The sequence below is a fragment of the Otolemur garnettii genome, unplaced genomic scaffold, assembly GCF_000181295.1.
Source record: "Otolemur garnettii isolate 467f Iridium unplaced genomic scaffold, OtoGar3 scaffold00056, whole genome shotgun sequence".
In the NCBI taxonomy this organism is placed as follows: domain Eukaryota; kingdom Metazoa; phylum Chordata; class Mammalia; order Primates; family Galagidae; genus Otolemur; species Otolemur garnettii.
The window spans coordinates 8,571,525-8,585,208 of record NW_003852451.1 but is presented as its reverse complement, the minus strand read 5'-3'; the positions used below and the strand labels follow the sequence as shown (position 1 = coordinate 8,585,208).

Genomic DNA, 13,684 nt, shown 5'->3' with positions numbered 1-13,684 from the left:
AGTAGCTGGGACTACAGGTACCCGCCACAACTCTCGGCTATTTTTTTGTTGCAGTTGTCATTGTTTTTAGTTGGCCCGGGCCAGGTTCGACCTGCCAGCCTTGCTGTATATAGCTGGCACCCTAACCGCTGAGCTACGGGTGCCACCCGAAACTGCTTTTTGTGACAACCTCTGAGTTGTGAATATAATTTTAGGGGATCATGGTAAAGGAACAGCAGTGTATCTTTACATGATTTGGCAACTGAACTGATAGAGCCTCAGTTAGCCTTTTTCTTCATTCCTATTAAGGAGGCCCATTCATTGTCTTTGGCAAACATATCTTGCTCCATAAACCTGTATCTTGCTCTTGCTCTGTAGATCTCCCTTTCTTTTCCTCTGGTCGTTCTTGGCCAAGAGCGCACCAAGAACCAAGACCACAGCTGCCTGAATCTTAGCACCCCCACTCCCATATTTAGGGCTCAGAATCTGGAAACTGGCCACCATCCACCCTCATGTCCAGGGCTCCCCATGGGTGGAACTGTAGAATGAAGAGGCACAGAGTCTGCAGCAATAGCGATATCAGTATCTGATCCTGCTGCCTCAGTGTGTGGCCGCCTCTCAGCAGCTGATGGCAGAGGAGTCGCTGTGCTTAGCTCCTGCTGCAGACTCAGGCCAAGGAGCAGCTACAGCAAAAGAAAGCTCAGGGTAGCACAAAGGCAGCTAAAATGGCCTACCTGGAGCTGGAGGAGACCCAGGAGTGCCTGAAAGCCACCAGACAACAGAACCAGCAGCTACAGGCCCAGCAGAGCCTAATGGTGACCCTGAGAAGAGAGATGGATTAGACATGGATGGACAGAGGAGGGTCTAATGAAGGAGGAAGTGGAGAAGGAGAAGACCTCTGAGAACAAGGGAGCAGAGATAGAAGAGGGAGCAGAAAAAGAGGAGGGAACCAGGGGGATGAGGGAGCCAAGAAGGGAGAGGGATCAGAAGAGGGCGAGGGAGCTGGGGAGGATGCAGGATAAGAAGAGGGAGCAGGGGAGGATGAGGGAGCAGGGGAGGGAGAGGGAGTTGGGGAGGTTGAGGGATCAGGGGAGGGAACAGGGGAGGATGAGGGAGCTGGGGAGGGAGAGGGAGTAGGGGAGGATGAGGGAGCAGGGGAGGGAGAGGGAGCAGGGGAGGGAGAGGGAGCAGGGGAGGATGAGGGAGCTGGGGAGGATGAGGGATTTGAAGAGGATAGTATTTTGTGTATTCTGGGGCCAGCACACTCCCTGTGTCATACTGGAGGTTGGAGCTGGCAAATAGGGAGGAGATATGAAGCTATGATGACCTTTAAAAAAATTGGGGAAGAGGTTCTCGTAATTACTTGAGCAAAGAAACTTATTTATTGATCTAGTAGAGAAGGAGGATGCAGGGAGGTGCTTATAGCACCCTGGTGACACAGTTCTTATTGATTTTGCGTATTTTGGAATAAATGGATTTAGACATTTAAAAAAGAAAAGAGCCTCTTTCCTAACCTGCACTTATGGGGGCTGATGATGCCAGAGAAATTTTTGTGTGTACAAGGAGCTGTCCAGAAAGTATCTAGCTGTGTAATGTGCCTGGATACTTCCGGACAGCCCTCTTACTGTTCTAATGCATTGGTCTGTTAGGGCGGGGATGCATGGAGGACCTCATGGCTCAGATTGGGGAAAGAATTCTCACACCAGGAGTAGAATAGTTTTAGGAAAGAATTTATTTCACTTCTCAAGAAAGAGAAAGGAGGGAATAGCCACAGCGCAGGGATGAAGGACTGAAAGGGCCAGCTCTGAGGAAAGGCACTCTGTGTTCTTAAGGCTAAAACTGGTTTATTTTTTCTACTTCAGCAGACTGATAACAGAAGTGGCTGCAAAGCTGGTGCGTTTGCTTTTTCTATTTTCCCCTTTACTCCATGAGGCTTGCTTATTAGAGCCCTTAGAATCTGGGTTTTTGGCAGGAACTGAAGCAGAGAGCTGAGTGGGGAGCTCGCACCCCTACTGTCCGCTGAGGACTCTTTAAGGCTGAGAAAAGCATTCTTAGTGCTAACAGGTGTTTAAAACAAAACAGGAGGAAAGGGGGACGGTTGCACTGTGAGTTTTCTCTTCAGAGGAGTAATTTTGTGTTGTGAGTTTGTTTCTCTTTATGTTAGTTTATTTTTCCTCCCTTAGCTGGCAGGTTGCCCTGTCTTTAGAAGTGACTGTCCCTGCTTTAAATTACTAGGCCCCTTCCATGGGGGCCACCCTCTGTGCTGGTTCAGCTCATTAGGAGGCTTGTCTTGGAAGTGCTTCAGAAGCCCTCAGACTTGCATTGCAGACTCTTTATGACTAACCGACACTGGGTCTTCCTCTGGCTTCGAGCACTTTCTCAGGTAGCGTGGCATGTTAGGAATGGAAGACAAATTTTCTTTGGCCTTGCATTTTGCTTTGAAGTTGAAACCAGGATTAGCTGACCCTGGAGGCTATTTTAGGAAATGACTTTGTGTGTTCCTTTTATCTTGATGTTTGTCACTAAAGTGTTGTGAAAATTCCCTTCCTATCTGTCATTTATATAAAAGATCTGATATTCCCACTTCTGATCTTTGGAATCCCTCAAGGCCTCATTAAATCAGCGCTCCATCTGCCTGGATCAGAGTGAACAAATCTCTCCGTACTTCTCCATCACACCCCTTCACCTCTTTTCTTCTTTGGTAGATGACACCCCTGAGCTTTGGATATCTTTTTAGCATAAGAAGTTTCTAACTTATTCAGATTTCCGCCAGCCTTTTCAAAGAAAGTGACAGCCACAACTCTAGCAAGGCTGCCACAGGAGCTGTGTTCCCCCTCTTCCCCTCAGGAGGGCTTTCTGTCCTCCTTCCTTGGCCCGTTAGAGGGTAGCCATACCCGAAGGGACTTCATGCCTCTGGGTTGTAGCTGTGATGGGCCGGAGGGACTGTGGCACCATATCCTTTAATCTTCACAGTGCCTCTGTTGGTCTCATGAGAAGAGTGAGAAGCTTCTGGAGGTGGCACAATTCCCAGGTCACATAGCTGATAACCCCGGGTCCACTGTTGATTTGACTCTAAAATGCTGCCAGTAAGGACAGTAGGGAGGAGCCACCTGGTCTACTCCTCACCAATTCCCCAAATTAAAAGAGATGATACATGTAAAAGAACTCTATAAAAATTACCCCAGTGCTTTATTTGTACTTGGGTCTGGGGATCTAACTACTTTTTAATAAAAATATTGAATTTTCATAATTAAGTACAGTAGAACCTCTGTTAAGTTGACCACCCAAGGGACTGTAACAAACTGGTTGACACATGGATATGGTCAACATAAGGAACTAGGTGTGCTGTACTGATACGTACATTTGGTGCAAGCCCAGTCTATGAGAATTAGGTCAAGTTAAGGAGGTGGTCATTGTAGGGAAAGTGGTCAACTATGGAGAGTCTAACATTCTCTATTGTGCTTATAAAACCAGTATTGTTAAACTGTCTGCTCACTTTGTTTTGCTTACGGCAAGTGTGCCGTGCCTCTTCTTGCTTACCACAAAGCACACAAGCGTGAGCGTTATCTTCTCTTCACTTCCCGGCAGCGCCCTATCATCTCTATCTGCTGGGGCCACCGCGACTCACGGCTGCTGATGGCATCAGGACCAGCCCTGTACGTGGTACGTGTGGAGCATCGGGTGTCCAGCCTGCAGCTGCTGTGCCAGCAAGCCATTGCCAGCACCCTGCGGGAAGACAAGGATGTCAGCAAGTTGGCCCTGCCTCCCCGCCTCTGTTCCTACCTCTCCACCGCCTTCATCCCCACCATCAAGGTAAAACACTGCACCGCTCTCCTTTGTTCCCTCTCCAGGGCTGGCTCCCCACTGTGGGGCAGAAGGAGAGCAGGGACAGGAAACATGTAAGGGCTCCAGAGCATGCAGAGGGGCCTCATCTGCCACCGACTAGAGCTCTGAGGAACAGCCAAACGTGGCTCTGCAGGGTTCCACCACATTCTCCCACATCTGCAGCCTGCCCTGAGGACACTGTCAGTGTCCCCGTGAGGTGTGCCTTGTGTGGTGGATGTTATCTTTCCCATGGCAAAGCCTGTGTCATGAACAAAAGAGTGAACGTTCCTTGAGCAGTTCCTATATGATAATGGAATTGCACCAAGTGCTTTACAAAACTGTCAATCCACCTCCTGGCAGATGTGGCCATTATTCTGACTTGAGAGAGCAGGAAACAAGTTCATGAAAGTTAAGTAACATGCTCCTTAGCTAGTTTGGGAATCTTCAGGACAGGCCTACTCCAGTCCTAGGACATGTTCCCTGCACTGTGCTCAGAGGGGTGACCCACTGGGCACTGACGTCTGCTCATTCGTACTGATGGAAGCTTGAGAAACTAGTCTGTTTTTAGTGATAATATGCGGAATGGCTATGCCGGTGGCTATCCAAGTGTGGGCTCCCCCTTACCCTTGGGTCCTCCCCACCTTGCCTCAGTTTTGTATTCTCTCTTTTTTTTATCAGACTGATTTGTTGGTTACTTTTTGAGTCTTAACCTTGGTGTATTACAGTGGTTCTCAACCTTCCTAATGCTGCAGCCCTTTAATACAGTTCCTGTGGGTTGCAACCCATAGGTTGGGAACCACTGGTGTATTATAATGCATTAGAAAGTACAGATGCCCAAGCCCTCTGCCAGAGATGCAGATGTAATCATCTGAGGTGGGATCCTGGCTTAGGTATTTTTCAAAAGCTCCCAGGAGATTCTCATGCTTGGTTGGGAATCGCTGCTCTACATCACGGAGTCAGCCACTCCCGAGTGCCCAGCCTATGCTGTGTCAGAGCAGCAGTGCCAGCTTTAGCCGCCCTGATCCATGCCTACCGTCTCTCTTTCTCTGGAGTCTCAGCTCTTTCTCTTCTTCCTGTATCCCACCTCTAGCCCCCAATTCCAGACCCCAACAACATGCGCGACTTTGTTAGCTACCCCTCAGCCGGCAGTGAGCGGCTGCACTGCACCATGAAGCGCACAGAGGATGACCCCGAGGTGGGCGGCCCATGCTACACACTCTACCTTGAGTACCTGGGGGGGCTTGTGCCCATCCTCAAGGGGAGGCGCATCAGCAAGCTGCGGCCAGAGTTTGTCATCATGGACCCCCGGACAGATAGCAAATCAGGTGGGCTCTGCCAGAGGTTTGTTCTCATATGGTTGTGGGGTGTTGTTCTTTACCCCGTGTAAAGGTAATGCCTGGTTATGAAATGCAAGCCTGTGCTGGCAAGAATGGAACATCCCCAAAGCTGCTGTATTTCCAGATGCTATGTAAATGAGCAGTTCTCTGAATGGATTTTCTGATGGGTTTTTGTAATGTTCCATAGGCATCAGGTCCTTAGGGCTATATAGGTGAAGGAAATGTAGGCTCTCAGTTAAGGAGAAGCTGGCACAGACCTCCTGGGAGTGACAGCTTCCTCTTACAGTTACCAAGTATTCATTGAGCACCTTAATGCAATATGGATATAATTGGAAAATAATGAGATATAGTTTCTGCCTTCCCAGAGTGGGCAATATAATTAAAATTTTTAAACCTTTAGCCTACTCCTCAGCTTCCTGCTTCTGCCCCCCCCCAATCCACTATTAACTGCTGTATAGCTGATTACTAATGAAAATTTCTTACTCATCCATAAAGATTCTGACATGATGAATCACCCCATCCTTCTACAGCCTCTCCTATGCTGCTTTTCATGGCTCAGTTAATGTGTCCAGGCTCCTCACCATACTCCTCGCTGGGCTCCTAGATTGCGAGGCTCCAGAAGGAAGGGTCTTCATTTTGTGTGCGTGCTGCTTGGTGCAGGGCAGTGTCCAATGCACCTGTCAATCCCCGCCTACTCAAATGTTCTCCCTCTGAAACCTTCCCTGTCACCTGCTGCAGAGATGACCAGTACCATCTGTGGTGCCTGTTGTCCCGCAACAGCTGCTGTGTCCTGCTCTGCACACGTGGTCATTGTGCTGCAGACTCTGCTTGCCCCACTGAATCCTGAGGGCCTGAGAGTAGATAACTGAGTCATTTTTGTCCCCCCAGCTCCCCAGTGCCAGTGAGCACTTGACCTTGAAACTGCATTGGCTGAGTTGGATTTGTTGCATTATTTTTCACTTTATACTTGCTCCCTCCACTTCCTCACTCTGGTCTACTCTCCCGCCCCTCAGACTGGTCTGTGCTTTTAATTACGTTCCTGAAACCAGTGTGGTAGTGGAGCATGCGGCTGGCCTGTCATCATAGCCTGCCCTAGATGGTTGCTTCCCCACCCTCAGCTGTTCTTTTCTCATTCAGCATCTGTGATCACACTCTGCGACCAGTGTTAACTGGATGAAGTCAAAAACAGCAACACTGTCCTTTTCAAAATTGGTTATTAGTCAGTTTTCTGTCTTTTGACTCACGTAACAAGCTACTACCAATAGCAGAGAAAGCAAGAAGAATGGGGGCTGGTCAGGAGACAGATGGTAAGGGGAGAGGGAAGACCCAGAAGGAAGGTGTAGTGAGGAAAACAGAGAGAGGTGGATGTAGGAGGAAAGCCTTGTTCCAGGGGGAGGTAAGAGAACAGGCCATGGTTAGAAATGATGGCGCGGGGGTGCGTGCAGCCCAAGTTTCACTCATGCCAGCACCTCCAGGGCCTCCCTTGGATGTGGCTTAGTAAAGTGGCTGAGATTTGATGTGGAAAACAGTTAAAGAGCTCATTTATCTCCCCACATGTGTGTGGATTGCCCGCTGAAGACGACAACCATGTGCTTTCAGGGCTCCAGGGCCACAGCCTCCCAAGAGCCTGGACCACCTGCCTAAACGCCTATTTTTTTCTTCCTGTTGACTTTGTCAGCCCAGAGCAAACCCAGACTAACTCGGTTGGGAGTTAGCAGTCCTTTGGGGAATAAGATGTTTTATTTTTATACTTCTTTATAATTAAAAGAAGTAAAAACTGTAAAGCAAAACAAATGAAATATTTAGTCAATGCTTGTCTTGTATGAGTACTTGAATCTCCCGTGATTGCTAAGCATTACCAAGGTATCTTTGCTTTTGAGGTTCTTATCCATTTTGGGTGAATAGACAACTTCAGCACTTGAGAAGTTCAAATAAAAAGTCAAGATTTAAATAACTTCCAGACTAAAATAGAAGGTGTGTCACAAGGCACAATACGAGTGACTAATTGCCAACTGAGTGGTATATAGAAACTATTTTAGAGAAGGAAAATATTTCTAACACTGAGTAGCCAGAAATTTCTCATCATGAGAAGCCGATTAACTCTCATGAACCACCACCACATCATTGTTTTTCAAAATGTGGCACACGTACCACCTCCACACAGACCACAGGGGTGCTTATTTAAATGCACATTCCTAGATCACTCCTTAGATCAGTGGTTCTCAACCTTCTTAATGCCGCAACCCTTTAATACAGTTCCTGTGGGTCTTGACCCACAGGTTGAGAACTGCTGCCTTAGATGATGATTTGTTAAGGTTATGTTGGGGTCTGGACACATGTGACTTAATGGATTCTCCCAGTGACTTTTATGTACTAAACTTTGCAATCCACTTTGGTAAATGTTGTTTGAGTGACTTGACAAATATGTTCCTCAGAATTGCGAGTGTATATTAAAGGCTTAATCACCAATGTGACTGTTTTTGGAGAGAGGGCATTTAAGGGACATTAAAGTTAACATAGAGTGGGTCCTAATCTGATGGAGCTTCTGGCCTATAAGAAGAGGAAGAGAGAGCTCCTGTGTCTTTCCATGAGCATTGACTGAGGAAAGACTATGGGGGAGAAAGCCTGACAGTGACTGTCTGCAAGCTGGGGAGTCCTCACCAGGAACCAGCTGTGATGATGTCCTTGTCCTGGTGAGAGCCAGTTCCCTATAATACATCTCTTTAAGCCAGGCTTGGTGGCTCCCGCCTGTAATTCGCCTCCCTCTAGGAGGCTGAGGGGGAGGATCCATTGAGCCAAGGAGTTCAAGACCAGCCTGAGTAAGAGCAAGACCAAGACCCTGTCTTTACTAAAAATAGAAAACTCAGCCAGACATGGTAGCAGTGCCTACAGTCCCAGCTACTTAGATAGAAGGCTGAGGTAGGAGGATGGCTTGAGCATAGGAGTTTGAGGCTACTGTGAGTTATGACGCAATAGCACTCTAACTGGGAAAACAGAATGAGACTGTCTCAAAAAAAAATCAGTCTTTTTATACATAAACACACACACTCCCCATATTGGTTTTGTTTCTCTAGAGGTCCCTGACTAATACCGATATTACTATCAAGAAGTAGGTATGTGAGGCCAGGCTAGGATCACGCCTGTAATCCTAGCACTCAAGGCAGGAGGATTTTTTGAGCTCACGAGTTTGAGACCCTGTCTCTAAAAATAGCTGAGCTAGAATGAGACCCTGTCTCTAAAAATAGCTGAACTAGAGTGAGACGCTGTCTCTGAAAATAATTGGGTGAGAGCTAGAGTGAGACCCTGTCTCTAAAAATAGCTGGGTGTTGTAGTGGGATGCCTGTAGTCCCAGCTGCTTGGAAGAGTATCACTTGAGCTGAAGAGTTTGAAGTTGTTGTGAGCTGTAAGCCACAGCATTCTATCTGGGGTGACAAAGTCAGACTGTGTCTAAAAAAAAAAAAAGAAAAAGAGAAAGCAGTGGGTGCAACTGTAACAAATAGCTAAACACATGAAAGAAACTTTGCAATAGGGGAATGGAGATCCTGAAAGAGTTTTGAGGTGCATAGTAGAATATGGGTGTCTGGAAAATTCTGGTGAGGTCATGGTCAGAAATGAGGAACACATTGAAAATTGGAGGAAAGATGATCCTTACTATAAAGTGGCAAAGAATTTGGCTGCATTCTGGTGTAAGGAAGTGTTAAGTTTAAAGGATCCAGAATTTGAAGATTTAGAAAAGGCTCTTTTCCGGCTATTCAACACCAAGGAGGTGGTTGCATTGTCCCTTATAAAGAGCTTGTGCAGTTGTGCAAGCAGAAGCCCTGCCCTGCTGTCCATCTGCAGTGGGCAGCTGGACATGGAGTGAAGGAGGCATCTGCACTTCCTAGGTGTAACAGGCCAGAATGGGAGTGATTTAGCTGCTGGTGGGGCCTATTCTTCAAGAAGAGAGGAAAGTGAACCTTGAAGGTGATTCTGAGATCAGAATCTGTTTTGACAGGCCAAATGGCCTTCACCTAGAACCTTGGAGGCAGGGCCCTAAGGTTAGGACCCCTCCCTACAGCTATGAGGGTGGTGCTGACACCTGTGTGGGTCTAGAGGGCAGAGCCTGGAGTCAAAGGGGAGTTATACTCAAGCCTTAAGATCTAAAGGAACTTGCCTGCCAGGTTTTTAGATTTGCTTGGGACCCATCAAGCCTGTCTTACTTCCAGGTTCTCCCTTTTAGAATGTGAATTCCCCACCCTTATATTTGAAAGCCCATACCTTACCTGGTTGTGTGAGCTCATAGATGGAAAGCAATTCTAGTTCAGGATGAATCAAGTCTCATCCATATCTGATTTAGATGATACTTAAATGAGACTTTGGACTTTAGACTTTAAACCTGATACTGGAGTGAATTAAGAATTTTAGGGCTATTGGGACAGAATGAATGTTTTGTATAAGAGAAGGTTCTGAATCTGGGAGGAGCAGGGGCAGAATGCTATAGACTGAATTGTTTCTTACCCACTACCCACCCCCATCATATGTGGAAGTCCTCACTCCCAATGTTACTCTTTATGGAAATAGGACTTTCATGGGGAATTAAGGTTAATGAAGCCATAAGGATGGGATCCTAATCTGGAAGGCTTGGTGACCATATAAGAAGAGGAAGAGAGAGTGCTCCTGATACACATGTACCAGGTAAAGGTCCTCTGATCACATGGCAAGCCAGGAAGAAAGACTTTGCCAGATTCTCACCATGCCAACACCCTAATCTTAGATTTTCAGCTTGCAAGACTATAAGAAAATCAGTTCTGGTGTTTAAGCCACCCAGTCTGTGGTATTTTGTTATAGCAGCCTGAGCAGACTAAGAGCTTGCACACGTATTGAAGGGATATTAAAACAGCTTTTGAAGGTTTCTTTACCTGACCTCAAATTTATTACAAGGCTGTAGTAACCCAAAACAGCATGTACTAGTATAAAAATAGACACCCAGATCAATGGAACAAAATAGAGAACCCAGAAATAAAGCCACATATCTATAGCCAACTGATCTTTGACAAAGCTAACAAAATAGAAACTGAGGACAGGATACACTTTTCAGTAAATGATGCTGGGAAAAATTGGATTGCCACGTGCAGAAGAATGAAACTTGGCCCCTGTCTCTCTCTGTATACAAAAATCAACTCAAGATGGATCAAAGATTTACACGTAAAACCTGAAACTATAGGCCAGGCATGGTGGCTCACATGTAATCCCACTACTTTGAGTGGCTGAGACAGCAGGCCCAGAGTCAAGGTTATAATGGCTATGCCACTGCACTTCAGCCTGGGCAACAGTGACCTATTTGTGTGTGTGTGTGTTTGTATGTGTTTGTGTGTGTGTGTGTGTGTGTGTGTAAAGAAGAAAGGCAGACAGACTAAAAATACTAGAAGAAAAGCTAGGGTAACCTGGAAATTGGTCTAGGCAAAGAATTGATGACTAAGACCTCAAAAGCACAAACAGCAAAAATAGAAGTATACAAATTGAATTTAGTTAAACTAAAAAGATTCTGCATAGCAGAAGAAATCATCAGAGTAAACAGCCTTCAGAATGGGAGAAGATATTTGGAAACTATGCATCTAACAGGGGCTGATATCTAGAATTTCCAAGGAACTCAACAATAATAATAAAACCCAAATAATCCTATTAAAAAGTAGAAAGTTTATGAATAGACATTTTTCAAAAGAAAACAGACAAATAGCCGATAAGCATATGAAAAAATGTTCAACATTACTAATCAGAAGAAATGCAAATGAAAACCACATTGAGATATTATCTTACACCAGTCATAATGGCTGTTATTAAAAAGCCAAAAAATAATAGACGTTGGCAAGGATGTGGAGAAAAAGGAACACTTAAACACTGCTGGTGGGAGCATATAGTTTTCAGAGACCAATCCCAATTTATGTTTTCCTGTAACTTGGATATTTGTTTGCAGAATTCCATTATAAATTGAAAGTACAGAATCACTAGAAGTCCAAGATGCACCCAGCCCCTGCCCTGGCCTTCCCAAGTGCTGATGTAACGTAAGGCGGTGGATTTCTAGTTGTGTTGACGAAGACGTCAGCGTGGCAGTGCCTACACTGGACCAGCTGGACGTAGGCTGTATATTCAGAAAGCACTTTTCTTTTTCTCATGCCACCCCTTAAATCCTCATTTATTCTTTCAGGAAGTATTTGTCAAGCCCCAAGTGTTCTAGTCTCTGGAGTTACAGCAAAAAGCAGCACAGAAACTTTCCTTCTCTGGCAGAATTTACACCAGTTGAGACAATAAAACAGTAGTTATGGTTAAAGGGAAAAGCAAAATGTCTGAGACTAGCACTTGAGGGATCCTGGCATTGATGAGTAGTCAGGAGCTGAGTAGGCGATGCCTTATTGGATTTCCTCGGGTTAGGTCATGAACACATGGAAGCATTCTGCAGGCTCATATATGTCTGAATCATGGCTGAGCTTCCTTTGATTTAGTGACTCCTAAGCTAAATAATATAAAGCATTGCTCAGGCCAAATGAAGTAAGCCTTTTTATAATAGTTGATTGAACACAATGAATACCACAACAACTAGCTGGATCCATGAACATAGGAGTGGGTGGGGGACACAGCAGGTACAGCCAGTTGTGCTCAGGGAAGCCCCTGTTCACAGATGTCACCTCCACAGCTCAGAAACTTGGAGACTGGTTTGGATTGATAAACTCATCCTTTAAAATGTCAATAGTCCTTTCAAATGGTAAAGTCACTCCCATGCTATAAATTATTTAATTGTAATTGAATGATTCGGCTTTGTTTACCCGGTAAGGCTATTAGAGCCTTGAGGGAATGAGGGTTTAGTCAGAAAAACAAAGTATTGTAAAGAATGGGGCATTCACACTGAGGGCTAACCAGGGGGAGTTGTAGGGGTTTGGGTTGTGAAAGGGTGTGGTAGTGGCGGTGGGTGGGGTCATGGAGAAAGCAGAGTGGGGGGGTGAAGAAACCTCATAGAGAGTGAGCTTTGTCTACTCGACAGTTTGGCGACTGCCTGGCTGTCTGTGCATCGTCTCTGGTCTTCTGCCTGATGGCCAGTCGGCAAAATTATCATGCGAGGCTTCTAGTACAGGGTACCCTCAGAGGAACCCAAAGCCACCACTGAAAGTCCCCACTCCACAGGTATTCCTGAAGCCATTGCCCCAGGCAGGCAGGCAGCTGTGCTGGTAGAATAGCCAAATCCCACAGCCAATCTCAGGGCAATGCTAGCAGACTGGCTGGAACTCAGATGTCAACTTCTGAGACCCCTTGGATGGGCCTAGCTTTGTCAGGGCTCTAGGCCAAACAGGCCTGGCAGTGACAAGGGCCTTCCTAGCCCAGAAGCAGGTTCTCTGGGGAATCAGTGAGTCAGCAAGCCCCTAGCTTAGTCTGGGTTCTGGGACTGCACAAAAGTCCACACAGACTCGGATGGACACCTGTGTGTCCTCAGGCTTTTGGCAGACAGTGTCTGGCTATTTTGTACATTCCTTGAGGCATTCAAATCCCATGCCCATTTCTCCTTAGAAGATATAATAGCATAAAAATGTAGAAGAAAAAACAATGCTAAACTTTATGGTTCAACCTCTAGATTTAAAATGATGGCCTGTAGACTCAGTCTATCCTTTAATTTATAGTAATTGTCATCATTAGGGGCTAATTGATACTACTTCCCTTACATGTGCTTGTTGGTGTCTTACCAGATGAAATCTATGGGAATAGCTTGATTTCCACTGTGATCGACAGCTGCAACTGCTCAGACTCCAGTGACATCGAGCTGAGTGATGACTGGGCTGCCAAGAAATCTCCCAAAATCTCCAGAGCTAGCAAATCACCCAAACTCCCAAGGTAATCTCAGCCTCCAGGGTATTTGCTCTTTTTTTGTGCCTCTGGACATATCTCTGTGCCTCCAACAGAATCCCATTAAAACTCACACTAAAAATATATATATAGTAAGCGCAGCATCCCACCTTTCCTTCTGGAAGATTCTAGTTGGAATTTTTTTATTTTTCTTTCTTTCTTTTTCTCCTTTCAGGATGGAAAGAGACATCTGGTAGGAAGTTTGCTAAACCTTCAGAGCTTCCCTAAGTTAATGGTTATCAGGCGTGAAAGGGGGAAGGACTTCTCTCTGACTTGCTTGGTTTTTCTTTGAATTTGAGAAAAGGAAGGAAACGTTTTTGTAATGGATATACAGTGTTGAAGAGAATGCCAAATTAAATGCCAATAATGATATAATTGGGAAACTAATAATCAACTTTAAAAAAAAAATGGATCTAATGTAGGGTGACCAGATTTTAACATTGGTAAAGTGGGACACCATTGGGGGGAGGGTAGACGAGGGTGGGCAGGGCTTCATTAAGATCTCAGCTAGTGGCTCGGTGCCTATAGCTCAACTGGCTAAGGCGCCAGCCACGTACACCTTAGGTGGCGGGTTCAAATCCCCAGCCTGGACCTGCCAAACAACAATGACGGCTGCAACCAAAAAATAGCCGGGCGTTGTGGCGGGCGCCTGTGCTCCCAGCTACTTGGGAGGC

General features: G+C 45.9%; 1 protein-coding gene across 1 annotated transcript in view; it reads left to right on the top strand.

Moving 5' to 3' along the window:
* TULP4 (tubby like protein 4) overlaps positions 1–13,684 on the top strand; it is a 167,339-nt gene that overhangs the window by 137,839 nt on the left and 15,816 nt on the right. Inside the window, exons 7-9 of the mRNA XM_012806712.2 lie at positions 3,568–3,792; positions 4,895–5,129; positions 12,854–12,998. Coding sequence (XP_012662166.1) covers positions 3,568–3,792; positions 4,895–5,129; positions 12,854–12,998 — 605 coding nt within the window. The remainder of the gene's footprint in view (positions 1–3,567; positions 3,793–4,894; positions 5,130–12,853; positions 12,999–13,684) is intronic.